This window comes from Opisthocomus hoazin, chromosome 8, assembly GCF_030867145.1.
Source record: "Opisthocomus hoazin isolate bOpiHoa1 chromosome 8, bOpiHoa1.hap1, whole genome shotgun sequence".
Classification (NCBI taxonomy): Eukaryota; Metazoa; Chordata; class Aves; order Opisthocomiformes; family Opisthocomidae; genus Opisthocomus; species Opisthocomus hoazin.
Window position 1 is genome coordinate 33,669,569 of NC_134421.1, and position 15,599 is coordinate 33,685,167.

Below are 15,599 nucleotides of genomic sequence, written 5' to 3' on the forward strand. Positions count from 1 at the left end.
ATTTTGTATCTGAAGTTCCAGTAACTAAAGTATTCCCTCCAAAAATAAGATGGTTTTGACTATCTGGCACCTTCTACTAGAAAACAAACAAATACAGAACACAAATAGTTTCACTGAGAAACCCAGGCGCAGCTTCCTTCCCTCACATCACACGTAACACGCAATGGAGCTCTGTACAGAAGAGAAGGCAGGGACAGAGCATCTGGAAACCCAGGACTAACACTGATGAATTCACATTTCTCTCCCCATAACCAGGGAGGTTTCTCTCTGGCATGTACCAGTCAGTTCATTCTTTCCAGGTATGATGGTTGGATGCTTGCACTACCCAGTGTATTCTAAATACTTAAGCATCCACAACACACTGGTGAGTGAATATGGCAGATGGTATATGAATACCATTTCACTTGCTCACATAAATACAGCAATTTTTTTTTCTCATGCCACTTGCCAGAACACTTACAAGATTCTTGTCGACAAATCCCTGCAATAGATATTGCAAAACACCTGCATATTTTTAGTATCCAGTTATGAAGCACCTGTTGATCCCTCTTTAGCTTCCTAACGTTTTAAAAACTGAAATCCATTCCTACTTCCAATGTGAATTCCAATCAAGATCTTGAAAGAGCCCTCAACCACAAATGTCTCAAAAACGTCTAAACACTGCCATCCTGTGGAAAGCCTTACACTCCAGGAGATTTTACACCAATCTTAAACCACGTCTTCTGCCAGCTCTGCTGGGTTTTTTTCTCTGTCTCATCCTTTACATAAAAGCTTTATCATTTACCCAGAAATCTGAGATACATTTGGCTGCAGGTAAGAATAATTAAAACCCAAACAGCTGGAGGATGTAGAATTATTCCAAGGAGTCACAGCATTTTCAGTCTTCAGGCAGCAGCCTTGGGGGATGCTGCAGAGATGTCCACTGGCATTGGGGTCAGAGTAAGACTCCATGAACCTGCAGGGAAGCTTGCTGGCTGCCACAGCAGATGGGCATGGGAGTGGAGGCTGCAGCCCACTGGGCCACGTAGTGTCATACCATGGGGCTGTAAAAAATAAACAGACAAGAAAGTAAGGAGAAGGAAGGAGAGCTGAAGACCTTCCTATGAGCTTGGGAGAGGATAAATTCATGTGACCTACTCTGGAGCTGTGGTGGAGAACACCGTTCTGATCCAGAGTCCGGTGGGGAGTCTGGCAACTGGCTTTGCCTAGGGATGAAAAGAGATTTTAATTTTGACTGGGAGAAGACATGGAGGACAACCACAACGCATTGCTGAAAGCAGCTGGAGGGGGACCACCAGGCTACTGGGAAGGGTCTTCAGGAAGCACTGCTCACCATTGTTGCTGCCCCTTCTCACAGGAACAATGTCACCTAAACTTCATCAGACCATCTCCTATGGCCCTCCACCTCTCTCCCATGCAAGGACGACCCATCTCTACCATCTCTTACCCAAGCTCCTTTCCAGACTCGCTGACTTCAATCCTCCTTCTGTCCCACGAGCTGTTCTTCATTTACCTCCGGACACACCAGTGACTCTGAGTACACGGAGCTCACAAGGGCTTTAAACTCATTCTCTCTGGACTACAGGTTAAAGATCTGAAGCGTCTTCATCCACTAGCCGATTTCTTAAGACCTTAGCTTGGCCAAAGCACTCTCAGTCTCCATCTGACGCTAGCAGGTCCCATTCTGGCACCTTGCTCACCACGACAGGCAGCCCAAGTGTGGAGGGACACGGGAGCTGCCGCGCAGGTGGGAAGTGTATTTGCCCAGTTTGAAACAAAAGCTTTTATGAGCCCACCAAAAACATTCAGAAACTTCACATGTGGTTTCCACAGGTGACAAGCTACCTTCCTTCTTTAAAGTCCTACACAATCTTCCAGTTCCATTTGGAAGAACATAGTGGGGGACCACCAATTCATATCTTCTGTGCATAAATCACAAAAGAATTGAGAATAAAGAGTACTAACAGGTTCATCCCAGCAGGCTCCTCAAAAAAAAGCTTCAAAAACAAAACAAACAAACAAAACAATCCCCTCATTCATCACAGAAGACAAGCCATTCAGTCATATGTTAACCCAAACACCATTGCTGACCGATTATTGACAGCACGTGAGTGTACCACCGGGGAGAATCTCGACATATTGCTAAAGCCTGACTAAAGAATAACTGGTCAGGGTGCGCCGGGCAGGGTCTGGGCGACGGTGCTGACATGCTGTGCTGCAGGGCAGCAGCCATGACCTACCCGCAGTCGGTCCCAGCCAGCTCTGTCCTGCCTCAGCAGCCCCTCGCTCTCCAGGCCCATCACATCATGCTTCAAATGTGGTGCAAGAGGAGAATAAATGCAACGTCGATGGCCTGTCTGATGCACAGCAATCTTTAACTGACACTTCCAGACGCACCCAAGACCTGGGTGGTAACAGCACCCTTTTCATTGCAGTCTGCACTCAGTACTGCACATGACATTATGCTGATCTGCATTTTATGTATATATGGAGACTTTTAACATTTTTCTCCTTCAACACGTTTTGGCAAGTTCCTCTGTAAGATTCTATTCTGTTTATGTACAAATAGTCAGCAATACAGACGAATACTTCACAATTTAACTTTTTGAGATCTAATGATTTGATAAATGTTCTTTTTAATGCCATAATTAATGAAGTCTGACTAATATTAGTGTAAAATCCTGTTGAGCCTCCAAACCCATAGTAGCTTTACAGATTATTTTCTTGCATGTAAATAGTTAGTAGCACCGCAACTATAATAGCCAACGTACATAAGCTACATAGTAGCATATATATATACACACACACACACTTGTATTTCTGCTATCGTTTCTGTACAAAAGCAAAAGAACAACATTTTAAAGATGTCATACAGGAGTTCAATAATCTGTTTAACCTAATACATGTTTAGTCACTATAAACGGTTATGTGTATTTACATACAACAACCTCTTTATTCTTCTTTACTTTCATAGCACAGGCAGAGAGATAATCATTTCATTATTCATGATTTAGAGCAGGTAGAAGCCTGTTTAGCCCACTGTAAGTAAATATATGTGCTGCTGAGTGTGTCCAGAATGAAAAATCCCGTGTTTGATTATTTTTAAAACATCCCCTCTTGCTCTGCTTCTTGGCAAGTGCGTCAGCCCTTTAATAATATTGTGCATTGAACAACAGTCATCTGATGAAAAATTTAGGTTTGAAGTCTGTGACAGATCTGTGCTGCATAACTTTCCACCCTTGACCACGGCCCTTTGCATTATGTCTCCTTTGCATCTCGTAAAGTTAGTCTCAGAAGAGATGAACGGATGGTTTCTCTGTTCTGAATGAAGCATTAGGATGAAAAAAGTAGCCCTGCTTCCCTCAAACTGGGAGGCTTACATTATTCTCTCAATTTATTGTAGTCTCATTTATATCAATTATTCTGTACATAAACACTAAACTAGCACTTACAGGAATGTTAAAATAACAGCTTTACATTTAATGCCACAATTAGCATAGCAGTTGTGAACTATCCCAGACTTCATTATCATTCATCCTGTTGAACAACATATTTCCATTACTGTCTATAATCCATTTTTCCAAGTCGTCTTATACAGCTTCAAGTAAGTAACAATATCAAGAGAGCCGCACTCCTCTTGAAGCTCAGATCCAGGTCTGACTGTCGCATTCAGGTTTTATCATGGCACTAATGCAAACAATTTAAGAGATGTTGCTAAGGAGAGGAACTGCATGGTGCTGTGATACTTACAAAGTTCCAAACTCTGCATCACTGCTGATGAATTCTTCCAGCATGCTTGTATCCACCATGGGGTTCTCCAGGGCTCCATGGACATCTTGCCCTAATATTAAAAATATCAAAAAGAAATTAAGAGAGTGGAATTCCGAGGGGCTCATCATTGCTTCAGACTGAGTAACACTGCCCGCTCTCCTGCACAAAGGAAAACCAAACCCGTCCTGTCTCCTGTGTAACGGGTGGGTTACGCGTCTGGCTTTGGTCACTCCGGGGGACAGGACGATGGGAAATGCAGAGTCAAAGCGGACGTGCAGGGGGAGATGAAACGGGCACAGCAGCGCCAGGCAAACACCAGTTCATGCATGGCGTTAAGGCTTCACTGGATTATCACAGCGAGAAGATGAAGGGCCCCAGCCTGCAACTGGAAAAGGGGGTTTTTGAAGGTAACTTCATACTCTTTTATACTGGGTTCAAAACACGTGATTGGGTCAAAGCTCAGACATTGTCACACACGAATCCACCTTCTGCATTAGTACTGCAAGTGCTTTCTGAAACAGTTTAAAAATCCACCATCCTGAGCTTAAAGAAAGCAAAAATAAAGCTTTAGAAATGTTTGATTGGTGGCCTCATTTTGTCTCCCCTGAAAAACCAGCCCACTAACATGTAAAATATATTAATGAATAGAAAGGTTCAGTACTTTGTCCTTTGTTGCTTGGTAACTGAAGGCTATAAACAGATTTTATGATTATAAAGTCTCCGGAATTCATGACAACTTCTGCAGAAAGTCAGCCGGAACTCTCTAAAAAATAACAGACAGAACTGCTTTATAGGCTCCCAGCCTCTCCAGCCAGCCTCCCATAAACACAGGAGTGGCCAGTCAGAAAGCAAATGAGATAAGGACATTGAAGTTACTGCGCTCTGCAGCGCGTGGCTCTGTCCCACAGCCTCACAAAGTCCGACAGAGCTGGCACTGCATGGCTCAGCCCCGAGGGGCCGACACTGGCCATTGCCCCTCGGCTCTGCAGCAGGGTGGGAGAACGCAAAAGGTTAATCGCTGTCATCGAGCGCAGGAGCAGTAACTGCCTTCGGTGCTTGTACTGCCTGCGTACTGTGCTAGCATCAGACGTGCACGTAGTTAGAAGTCGTATCGTCAGATTTCTTCCAGTTTTTTTCCTGATGTCTGTCTGAAATGGTTGCTTCTTGATCCAGTGTTTAGACATTACTTAAATGCAAGCAGCATCTAAAAACCCACATCAACCACCTTGCACAGGAATTCCCTCTGTCCTAATACGTCAATTCACATTACAGAATCACAGAATGGTAGGGGGTGGAAGGGACCTCTGTGGGTCATCTAGTCCAACTCCCCTGCCAAAGCAGGGTCACCTACAGTAGGCTGTAGAGGACCTTGTCCAGACGGGTCTTGAATATCTCCAGAGAAGGAGACTCCACAACCTCCCTGGGCAGCCTGTTCCAGGGCTCCGTCACCCTCAGAGTGAGAAGTTCTTCCTCATGTTCAGACGGAACTTCCTGTGCTTCAGTTTGTGCCCATTGCCCCTTGTCCTGTCACTGGGCACTACTGAAAAGAGTCTGGCCCCATCCTCCTGACGCCCACCCTTCAGGTATTTGTAAGTATATATTAGGTCCCCTCGCAGCCTTCTCTTTTTCAGGCTGAACAAGCCAATTTATTGCTAATAAACATCTCCTAAATTACTTTGGGTTCACAGATTAATCTGGGCATCATTTGCTTATCACTGCTGCAGACTTCATTTTGGCTGCCTTTCACTGTGACACAGCAACACGCAGGTGTGCTACTGGTAGACCCTTGTATCCCAACATACTGGCGCTGCATACAAACCCGTCCTCCGCACATCCGAGGAGAACAGATTCAGTAGGTGCAGCATAGTTACTTGCCTCAGCAAAACTGTAACACAGAAAGTCTTGAAGTGGCAGCATGGCACTTTGCAAAACCAGCTTGACAGTACAAAAGAGCCTGGCTTTCTTCAGCAGCCTTCCTCAAACTTGTTGGATTCTCATCTTACCGTTCTTCATGTCTCAAATTAGGGTATCCCCCCCGCAAATCTCAAACACTTCTCTTTTTGCTAATGTAGTCCACAGGAAAATGATTCGATCACCTTCTTCTTGTACCAACATCTTCCTCCTGTTCACATTGCCTGGCCCTCAAGCAGAACGATATCTTGTTATTGACGTGAAGCTAGAGGCTGAAGTGTTTTTCCTGTACCTCAAAACCCAGAATGCCTTATTTTCACCAAGAAACAAGCTCTTCTGAAGTACAGCTATGAGTCAAACAAGGTCAGGGCCTTTCACACAGGCATCCCACAGTCCAGAGATTGGCTCTGCTGCTAAGTGATGACAACAGCAATGTGTTATCATCCCCTCTTCATCTCTCCACTTTGCATGAACAGTTAAGTGGGTAGGAGGAGAAAGAAGGAGTAAGTACTTCTGTGCTGGAAGAGGAAGGAAGCAGACCAGGAAGGAGATAGGCCACCACGGACGAAAGCCTCACAATACAGGCGCACAAGCATTTGGCCAGCCATTTGGCCGCCCTGTAGAACTTCAGTAACCAATTTCTTCCTTTCTGAATGTACTTTCCTAGTTTGTGGCATCATGTGCTTGTACTGGCGTCTGTTTCAGCAGAGGAGGAGCTGCTGGATCATATGCAAATTTCTTTAAAATAGCGGCCTCCATTTCACAGGCATTTGATCACAGTAAGTACTTAGGAGATACGGGCTTTGGGATGACAAATCACATTGGTATTTGCTCACTGTTCTTGTTGCTCCCTGGCAGTACACAAGCCCCTCGCTCACCTGGAGGTTTGGCAGCTGCAGGAGCACGGAAGAGTGTACGTAGGTGGGCAAGGCCTGCTGAGAGGCCCCTATGAACACTCAGCTTCCTGCACAGAACCATGTGCCAGGCTGAGAGCTGCCGGGGGACATGCGGAGTCAGCAGCCTTTATCAGCTTGCGCTCAGGGATCTCTGCTCCCTGTCCACACTCCATGCTGCAGTGAGCCCGGACATCTCTGGGAAGAGCCTGCGCCAGGTGACACATTTGACTTGTCACCGCACAGAGGACTGCCAGCTACCCAAGGATCTGATGAAGACGAAAGGCCAAGACAGGGACTGCAGTTTCATACACAGCTGCTCTCAGAACAGAGACTGCAGTCACAGGCAGCATACAACTATATTTTTCCCCATTTCTCCACAAACTCGATATACTGTTGTTGTCTCCTTCAATCTGAAGTCTAAAACCTGTCAGTTCTACCACTGTCTCCTGCTTCCCTGTCCATCCTCACCTAGCCTGTCACTATTCCCAGCCCCAGGCCCCCGAGGAGTAGTCCGAACTCCAGCCTCCTCATCTGGCCGTTGCTTGCTTCATCTCTCTCTCTTTGGCAGACATCCCCTCCTTTGCTCCAGTCACGTGGCTCTAGTCACCTGGCTCCTGAGCTTCACTTCACACTTCTGCAGTCACCAGTCTCAATCCCTGAATTATCTGTCTCAATTCTCCCAGCACTTCCATGTAGTGCCTTACGTACGACCATTTCAATCAGCTGCCTCCTTTTCAGTAGTATCTAAATGCTGAGTGAAGGATGAGGGACAGAGAACCAGAGACTCCTCGCAGTAAGTTTTTTGTTTTTAACAGAGTAGCTATTTCAGAGAAAGTCACACACAGCTGTGAATTCGGCTTGGACCATAGCCATCACTTTCCAAAGGAGTACCCAAATCACCAGGCTATTAGCATGTTCTTTCTGCAAATACAAATTCAGTCCACAACCAATAAAATACTCTAACTTTTTGTATTGACTAAAAATCAGTATTAAACTGATCATTTCCTGACATGTAAAGAGGATGCCAAGAGGTTCACAGCCAAGTAAACCTATTTGTACTAAAATCTGTGTTAAAACATCAGCTACTCTATACAGGGAACAATCCTTGAATAACAGTTGGACATGTGAAAATGGCACACAGAACACGGTCAGTGCTCCTTAATACTGAGGGAGAAACAACCCCATGCACTAGTACAGGCTCGGGGCAGACCTGCTGGAGAGCAGCTCAGTGGAGAGGGACCTGGGAGGGCTGGTGGGCGACAAGTTGACCATGAGTCAGCAGTGAGAGCTTATGTCAGGATAGAATTTTTTTTCCGCAAAGTAACATTTTCCAGAGAAACGAATCTTATCGTTAATATTTTAAATCCTTCATTTCATCTTTTATTCTTGTTTCATTCTCTCATCCTTAAAATGGTATGACACACCTTTGGGTTTTAAGCGTTTTGTGTTTAATGGCATGTTTATTATGTGGCTTAATTTATTTACTAAGAGCCCAAAACTATATTCAGTGTTACCGATGCAGGACCATGAGTATACAGAGAGGTGGTTACTCCACTGAGAGACTTCTTTAGATCACAGGGAGCACTGAGACCAAACACACACATTTCAGATACCTCAATGTACCTTCCAACAACAATTTAAAAAAAAAAAAAAAAGAGAGAGAGAGAAAACTGAATTTAACAGTGTAACTACATCAGCCTTCATTCCGTTCCTCAACCTATTGGTAATGTCAGCAAGAGCGGACTGCTCTACTACATGCAGGCAGGCACAAGACCTAATCTGGAGCTCTGACCTTCCCTTGACAAATAGGAAGTTCTTGATTCTAAAACATAAATGTTTTAATTGAAAAATACTAATTTCAACAGAAATCATAGGAAAAACTTGCATCAAAGATGAAATCTCTAGTGTGGGAGAGAAACGAGGCAGAAAAAAAAGACAAGAACTTGCCAGAACAGCCACACGAGAAAAGTCATTTACTCGAATGAGGAAAAGCTAAGGTCAAATCCCAGTCAGTCATAGCTAATCTAAGAGGTCTATTAACTATTGAAAGAAGTGATCAGCAGGAAAACAAACATCATCCCATTTTCCTGAAAAAAATCCTTTTTCAGACTGTCCCCTCCCAATATTACAAATTCAGAACAAATACGCACTTCAATGACCTAACGCAACGGGGAAAATGAGATCAGTTTTGCTCATGAATTTCAAATAATCTTACAAAACTGATCTATAAATGTTCTTTGCTGCCAGCTGATGCATTTGGAAGAGAAAATGAACCACTGACGAAGCAGAGAGACTTCCTCGGTGGCAGCATTCTTGATACTGCAGGACTCAGCTTTTTTTGTAGCCTTGAAAGACAATGTTCTAGCACTGATATGACTAATCTCGGAGGCCACCAAGTTTGCACAAGCAGTTCATTGCTCTTGCCTCATGAGGTGGCATTATAAAGCCAGCCCACAAGCTGTAGTGCTAAGCCAGAGAGAGGCCATTAGTTAAAGCTGGCCTTACACTCTGGAGCTAACCCCTGCTTCAAAAGAGTGCAAACCCTGCTTTAAATCAGCTTGCTCCCTTTTCAGATTCACCTATGGCTTAACAGCAAGAGGATCCTAGCTACTGCATGCTGAATGACCTAATGATTACCTCTTGCAGCCTTGACACATATCTCAGTCTCCAGATAATGAAACTCAGCCATCTGACAGCATCCCCCCATGCTGCATGGCGTTAGCAGAGCTTTGTCGCATTCTAGCACTACACAGCATTAACGAAGGAATGTGACCTCTGAAGACGTTTAATTTTTCCTGTAATTTAATGGAATCGACAGAGCTTCTCCCCCTCACACTGGCCCAGACAGATATTCCACCAAACTATGTTCCGAAGAACTAATAATTCCAGAATCATAGAATAGTTTGGTTTGGAAGGGACCTTTAGAGGTCTGTCATCTAGTCCAACCCCCCCGCAGTGAGCAGGGACATCTTCAACTGGATCAGGTTTCTCAGAGCCCCATCCAGCCTGACCTTGAATGTTTCCAGGGGTGGGACATCTACCACCTCTCTGGGCAACCTATTCCAGTGTTTCACCACCGTCATCATAAAAAATTTCTTCCTTGCATCTAGTCTAAGTCTACTGTCTTTTAGTTTAAAGCCATCACCCCTTGCCCTATCACAACAGGCCCTGCTAAAAAGTTTGTCCCCATCTTTCCTATAAGCCCCCTTTAAGTACTGAAAGGCTGCAATAAGGCCTCCCCGCAGCCTTCTCCCCTCCAGGCTGAACAAGCCCAACTCTCTCAGCCTTTCCTCATAGGAGAGATGCTCCAGCCCTCTGGACCCGCTCCAACAGTTCCATGTCTCTCTCGTGCTGAGGGCCCCAGAGCTGGATGCAGCACTCCAGGTGGGGTCTCACCAGAGCAGAGTAGAGGGGCAGAATCGCCTCCCTTGACCTGCTGGCCACGCTTCTCTTGATGCAGCCCAGGATACGGCTGGCATTTTGGGCTGCGAGTGCACACTGGTGGCTCATGTCCAGCTTTTCATCCATCCCCCAAGTCCTTCTCAGCAGGGCTGCTCTCAGTCCCTTCATCCTCCAGCTTGTATTGGTAGCAGGGGCTGTCCCAAACCAGCTGCAGGACCCTGCACTTGGCTTGTTGAACCTCATGAGGTTCACACAGGCCCACTTCTCGAGCTTGTCCAGGTCCCTCTGGACAGCATCCTGTCCTTCTGGTGTGTCAACTGCATCACTCACCTTGGTGTCATCTGCAAACTTGCTGAGGGTGCACCTGATACCACTGTATGTGTCATTGACAAAGATATTAAACAGTACTGGACCTCTGAGGGATACCACTTGTCACCAGTCTCCATCTGGACATCAAGCCGTTGACCATAACCCTCTGGATGCAACCATCCCACCAATTCTTCATGCACTGAACAGTCCACCATCAAATCCGTATCTTTCCGATCTAGAGAGAAGGATGCTATGGGGAACTCTGTCAAAGGCCTTACAGAATTCCATCCGTAGCTCTTTCCTTGTCCACTGATGCAGTCACACCACCATAGAAGGCCAATAGGTTGGTGAGGCAGGACTCACCCTGGGTGAAGCCATGCTGGCTGTCTCGAATCAGCTCCCTGTCCTCCATGTGCCTTAGCACAGCTTCTAGGAGGATCTGTTCCACTGTCTTCCCAGGCACAGAGGTGAGGCAGACAGGTCAGTAGTTCCCAGGGTCCTCCTTTCTACCCTTTTTAACAACAATTGTGATGCTTCCCTTCTTCCAGTCACCGGGGACTTCGCCTGACTGCCATGACCTTTCAAACATCATGGAGAGTGGCTTGGCAATGACATCAGCCAATTCCCTCAGGATGCTGGAATGCATCTCATCAGGTCCCACAGACTTCTGTATGTTCAGGTTCCTCAGGTGGTCACGAACCTCATCTTCCCTTACAGCAGGAGGAGCTTTACCCCTCTGGTCCCCATCTTGCAGTCCATCAACTCAAGAGGTGTGAGAAGACAGGCTGCCAGTAAAGACTGACGCAAAAAGGTTGCTGAGTACCTCAGCCTTCTCCTTGTCTGTTGCTACCAGTTTGCCAGTCTTGCTCACGGGAGGGGGGGGTATGCTTTCTTTGACCTTCCTTTTCTGGCTGACACACCTGTAGAAGCCCTTCTTATTAGCATCCCTTGCCAAATTCAGCTCCAGCCATGCCTTGGCCTTTCTGACCCCCACCTGCCCCCACACTCTTCCCAGGATACCTGTCCCTGCTTCTGCTGCCTGTGCAGTTCTTTCTTGCCCTGTAGTTTGACCAGCAGGTCTCGACTCGGCCATGCCGGTCTCTTCCCTCCTTTTCTGATTTCTTACAGCTATGGTTCAAGAGCCCTTGTCCCCGAGGGCAGTTTCCCAGGGGTTCCTGTTGACTAACTCCCTGAAGAGCTGGAAGCTTGCCTTCCGCTTTCCTGCTTTTCCTAACAATAATTAGCAATTCTAGTTAAAGAGCTCATACAGGTAAAATCTCTGAGATACCTTCTACCATCAAAGTATCGTTGTCACAAAAGCGACTCCCTAGGAAGTCCTGTTTTCCAAGTCAGTTCCTAAAAAATATTCTGATTGAGGCTTTTTTTTATGTAATTCATGTACAACACTATTTTAAGTATTTAACAGCGATGCAATGCAGTACTTGGACAGCTTGATAAAAACAAATATTATGTCACTGAAAGCAAAGCCAAGAAAGTTTGTTAGCTTTTGATCTCCATGACTTAAAATGAACTTAAGAAACATGGTATCAATTCCCTAACATCTACAAACAAAAAGTTTAGCCTTAGATTGTGGTTCACCAATTTAAATTTCTTGGCTTAAATACATTCTCTTGATCAATGCTGGAGAATCTTTAATTTCCTAGTTTGAAATTAAAACTCAAGAGTTGCCACCTCTCACCAAAGCCAACAGAGTGCCAGGGGCAGGGGCGAGGGGGGTGGAACCCCACACCACCACTTATTTAGCACATAGGAAATTAAATTGTCCACTTTATCCAAAACAGAAAAGGTAGTATTGCAAGTCACTCTGAGATCAGTATCACATGAATACCTGCACAGGTAATAGCAGGAAAACAAATACAGAAAGAGCAACTTGGAATACAAAGGTTAATATAAAAAAAAAAAAACCAAACTGTAAACTGGGGGAAGGGAAAGAGAATATTTAGTAAAAAAATGCGGAAGCCTTTGAACAGTCATTTTCAATCACACTATTGGCAGGGCCTAAGAAATGCAGTTTTATTATGGAATCTATTAGAAAGTATATTGTGTGATAAGAGAAAGGCAGAAGAGTAACTGGACCTGCTTGAATGTAAAACGTCTTTGGAAAAAGGGCAGAACAGATCCCAGCCAAAAGACATAAAACCAAATCTGAGCTTAACTTCTCGGAAGGATTCCGAGGATAATGCCACAATTACCATTTTACCAACTGTAATCAGGCCGTTTCAGAAAAACGGCGTTAGGGGAAAGAAAACTCTGACATGACACGACAGAGCACGGAGGGAGCTCTATAACCTCATGAAAATCGCTAAGCTTTCAGAAGCGATAAATCGCCGGGAGCCCTCCAGCCACTTCCCGGTTTTTCTTCCTGGCAGTCACCCCAGCAGCGCCGCAGGCCCTGCTGGCCCCCTTCCCGTCAGCCTTCTGGACGAAGTACAAAGAGAAAGGCACGGCAGGGCATCTGTACCACTGTGCTCTTTCATTCTGCTATCACCTTACACAACAGCTTTGTGCAAACAGAGCTTTGGATTTCTGGGCTTGTTTTCTTCCTCCTTTCTTCTCCAATTAACCCCACACAATTACCGTATTTTTTGTTGCCACCAAAAATTGTTACGATTCTCTCTTAAAACTAGACTCTTACCTTCGAAGAACTGCTGCAAGGCTTCATTTTCTCCCACGACATCCATGAAAAGCCAGTAGAAGTGTTTTGCTTTCCTGTTGCTTGAAGAGCACCACTGAGAAAAACGCACCACGTCTCTTTCAGATGATTACGAATGTGCCAAGGAACACATCATGTTTTTGTCAGAAATCTCAGTGACTTTGTCCCAGCTGATTTCATTCCTCCGTAACTTAGAGCCAGGGCTATACTTCTTTGAGGCAAGATAAAGGTGATGTGCGTTCTTCCGTTCAGTATGTCTAATGTTCTTCTTTCAAGGACCTTTGGTCCCAGTACTAACCATAATTACACATGCGCAAAAAATGCAGCAATAAAAACTACTTCTCTTGTCTCTGTACTTTCCCACAGGTGATGTAATTAACACTACTGGTGAAAGCAACAGTAATCAAAAATGCAAGAGTAAAGCCATCACCAGTTTCACTGCTTGTACTGTCCTATTTAAGCAGCTGAGCGTCAGGCTACCCAACTGCTCTACAAAAAAAAAAAATTGTATCTCACAGCAGTTTGATTGTAAGGAAGCAGAAATTCTACATTATTATTATTAACAAAAATTAATTACAGATTAACCTGCTTGTCTATGGTAACATTAAAAAACATACGAGAAAGCTGAACATTGAACAAAGGTCTTTTAAGGCTACTAGCAAACCCTGTTTCAATTTCTTTAAACTGATCTTTGTACACTGCAAATTGCCCCTGTTCCATCACCCCTAAGCGAACAGGAGAAAAATATTCAGCTGTTCTGGGGAGGCATCTGTAAGAGGCACGTGGTTATGAAGAAAAGCTTCAATGAAGTCAAGGAGCCTGGAATAAGGCCACTTTCTGAAGTAGTTATAGTCACCAGACAAGTAACCGTTGTGCAGTTTTCACAAGCCCTAGGCACTCACAGTGAGAGGTTTCTCATGATAGGCAGCCAATACAAAAAATACAGAAAAGAATTTTGGGGAAGGGACTTGAAGACAGAAGCAAGCTGATCAATATTTACAAGATATTGACGTAATCAAGCCAAAGTCATTACCACTGAGACACACTGGGTACATCTTTGTAGTCCCTCGTACAACAAAAATAACCTCAGAAAAATAAACTTCGGATACCATTTATGTCTTGACATTACTATGTATAGCAAGGACCCTTATCTCTGCTTGAATGAGCAACACTCGTAAAGGATTATTAAGTCGGAATAGCAGCAGCCACCAGCTATCGTTTACCTACTGTTAGCTAATCCTTGGAACAGTCTGATCTCATTATGTAAACTATGGATTAACAATCATTTAGGAAGCATTTATGAGCCTAACATAAAACATAATACCAACAGATACAGTTTGTTTTCTCAGAGTGAGTAAAACCAGACTTCCTTAGTATTACTGAAAGAATAAACAACCCTTTAACAATTTAAGATAGAATTCTCCCAGGTTTCTACAACAGGAAGTAGTATCCAGTGATAGGAGATTGATAAAATTATTTAAAGAGTACCTAGGCCAGGCTGGACATACTCCATTACTAATAAAATATTTTGGTTCAATTAATTTTTTTAATCATAACACAAATATCTGCTCAAAGCCAACACTTGTAAAGTATTTTCAGGCACATACATGTGCAAGCAACACAAATATGGTATTAAATGTCACTGCTCGTTCTATTTACTTTTGTAAAAACAAAGAACATTCCAGTAGGACAGTGATGAATAGTGTTGGTTGCGTTTGACATCAGAGAAAAGAAATCCGTATCCGCCGAGATGCTTCTTGCTAAAGAACCAACTATATAAACTTGCCTTTAGTTCTAATGGTTGTTGGTTTACCTGCCCAGGCTTTAATCTTACCTGTGATGGATAAATGTCATGATCCAGACCTAGTGTTTTTCCAAAAGGGCTTTTACATAACACGTCTAGTGCATACCCACAGCTACAGTCACCGTAACCTCATCAACTGTCTGCTTTCAGCTTCGACTAGGCCCAGGGAAAAATGGCCACCTGAAGTGCCAAAGCAGCACTACAACAGAAAAAGCATCTTCCTTAAGAAGCCATGATCCTTCTTTGGGTTCTCTTTGTCACAAATTATGTGTGTGAATAAACTGATAACATTATATGGAAATTATCAGCAGCATGTTAAAGAAATCATATAATGGGTATTTTTCAGTTTCAAGGACAGCTGTGGGAGATTGATGTATAGAACACTGGAAGCTGGAAATCCACAAAATAGCAGGAGGAAAAAAAATTACTTAAAGGAATGAAAAAAATCTAATGAAAGAGAATTAGAGGTGAAGACAAAGTTTTTAGCAGTCAGACAGGGGTCAGGACAGATTTCGAACCAGAGTGATCAAGGTAATTTTATTGTTCCTTGATGTGTGAACAGCACCCTACTTTAAAGAGAAGATACCCAGATTCATTATGCTGTTGACTCCTCACTATACACGTTTCTCTTCTTACACTGTTTTAAAAATAAAAAAATATAGGAAAGCAGCACTTCAAAGAATCCTAGTTTCTCCCAGTCGTCTGTTAACTGTATTGGCATACATGCACATATCTAAACACTACAATGAAGAAAGGGTCAGGCATTGTATTCCCTCGTCAACAAATCATCTCAGTTTTACATTTTGGAATGACTTATCAGGGATGTTCACAC

At 44.1% G+C, this 15,599-nt stretch overlaps 1 protein-coding gene across 1 annotated transcript in view; it reads right to left on the reverse strand.

Moving 5' to 3' along the window:
* MYRFL (myelin regulatory factor like) overlaps nucleotides 1-13,009 on the reverse strand; it is a 47,833-nt gene extending 34,824 nt beyond the window's left edge. The window contains exons 1-4 of the mRNA XM_075428616.1: nucleotides 12,946-13,009; nucleotides 3,751-3,841; nucleotides 1,138-1,205; nucleotides 785-1,043 (exon numbers count right to left, since the gene is read on the reverse strand). Coding sequence (XP_075284731.1) covers nucleotides 785-1,043; nucleotides 1,138-1,205; nucleotides 3,751-3,841; nucleotides 12,946-12,991 — 464 coding nt within the window. The 5' untranslated portion in view covers nucleotides 12,992-13,009. The remainder of the gene's footprint in view (nucleotides 1-784; nucleotides 1,044-1,137; nucleotides 1,206-3,750; nucleotides 3,842-12,945) is intronic.
* Nucleotides 13,010-15,599: the final 2,590 nt, after the last annotated feature.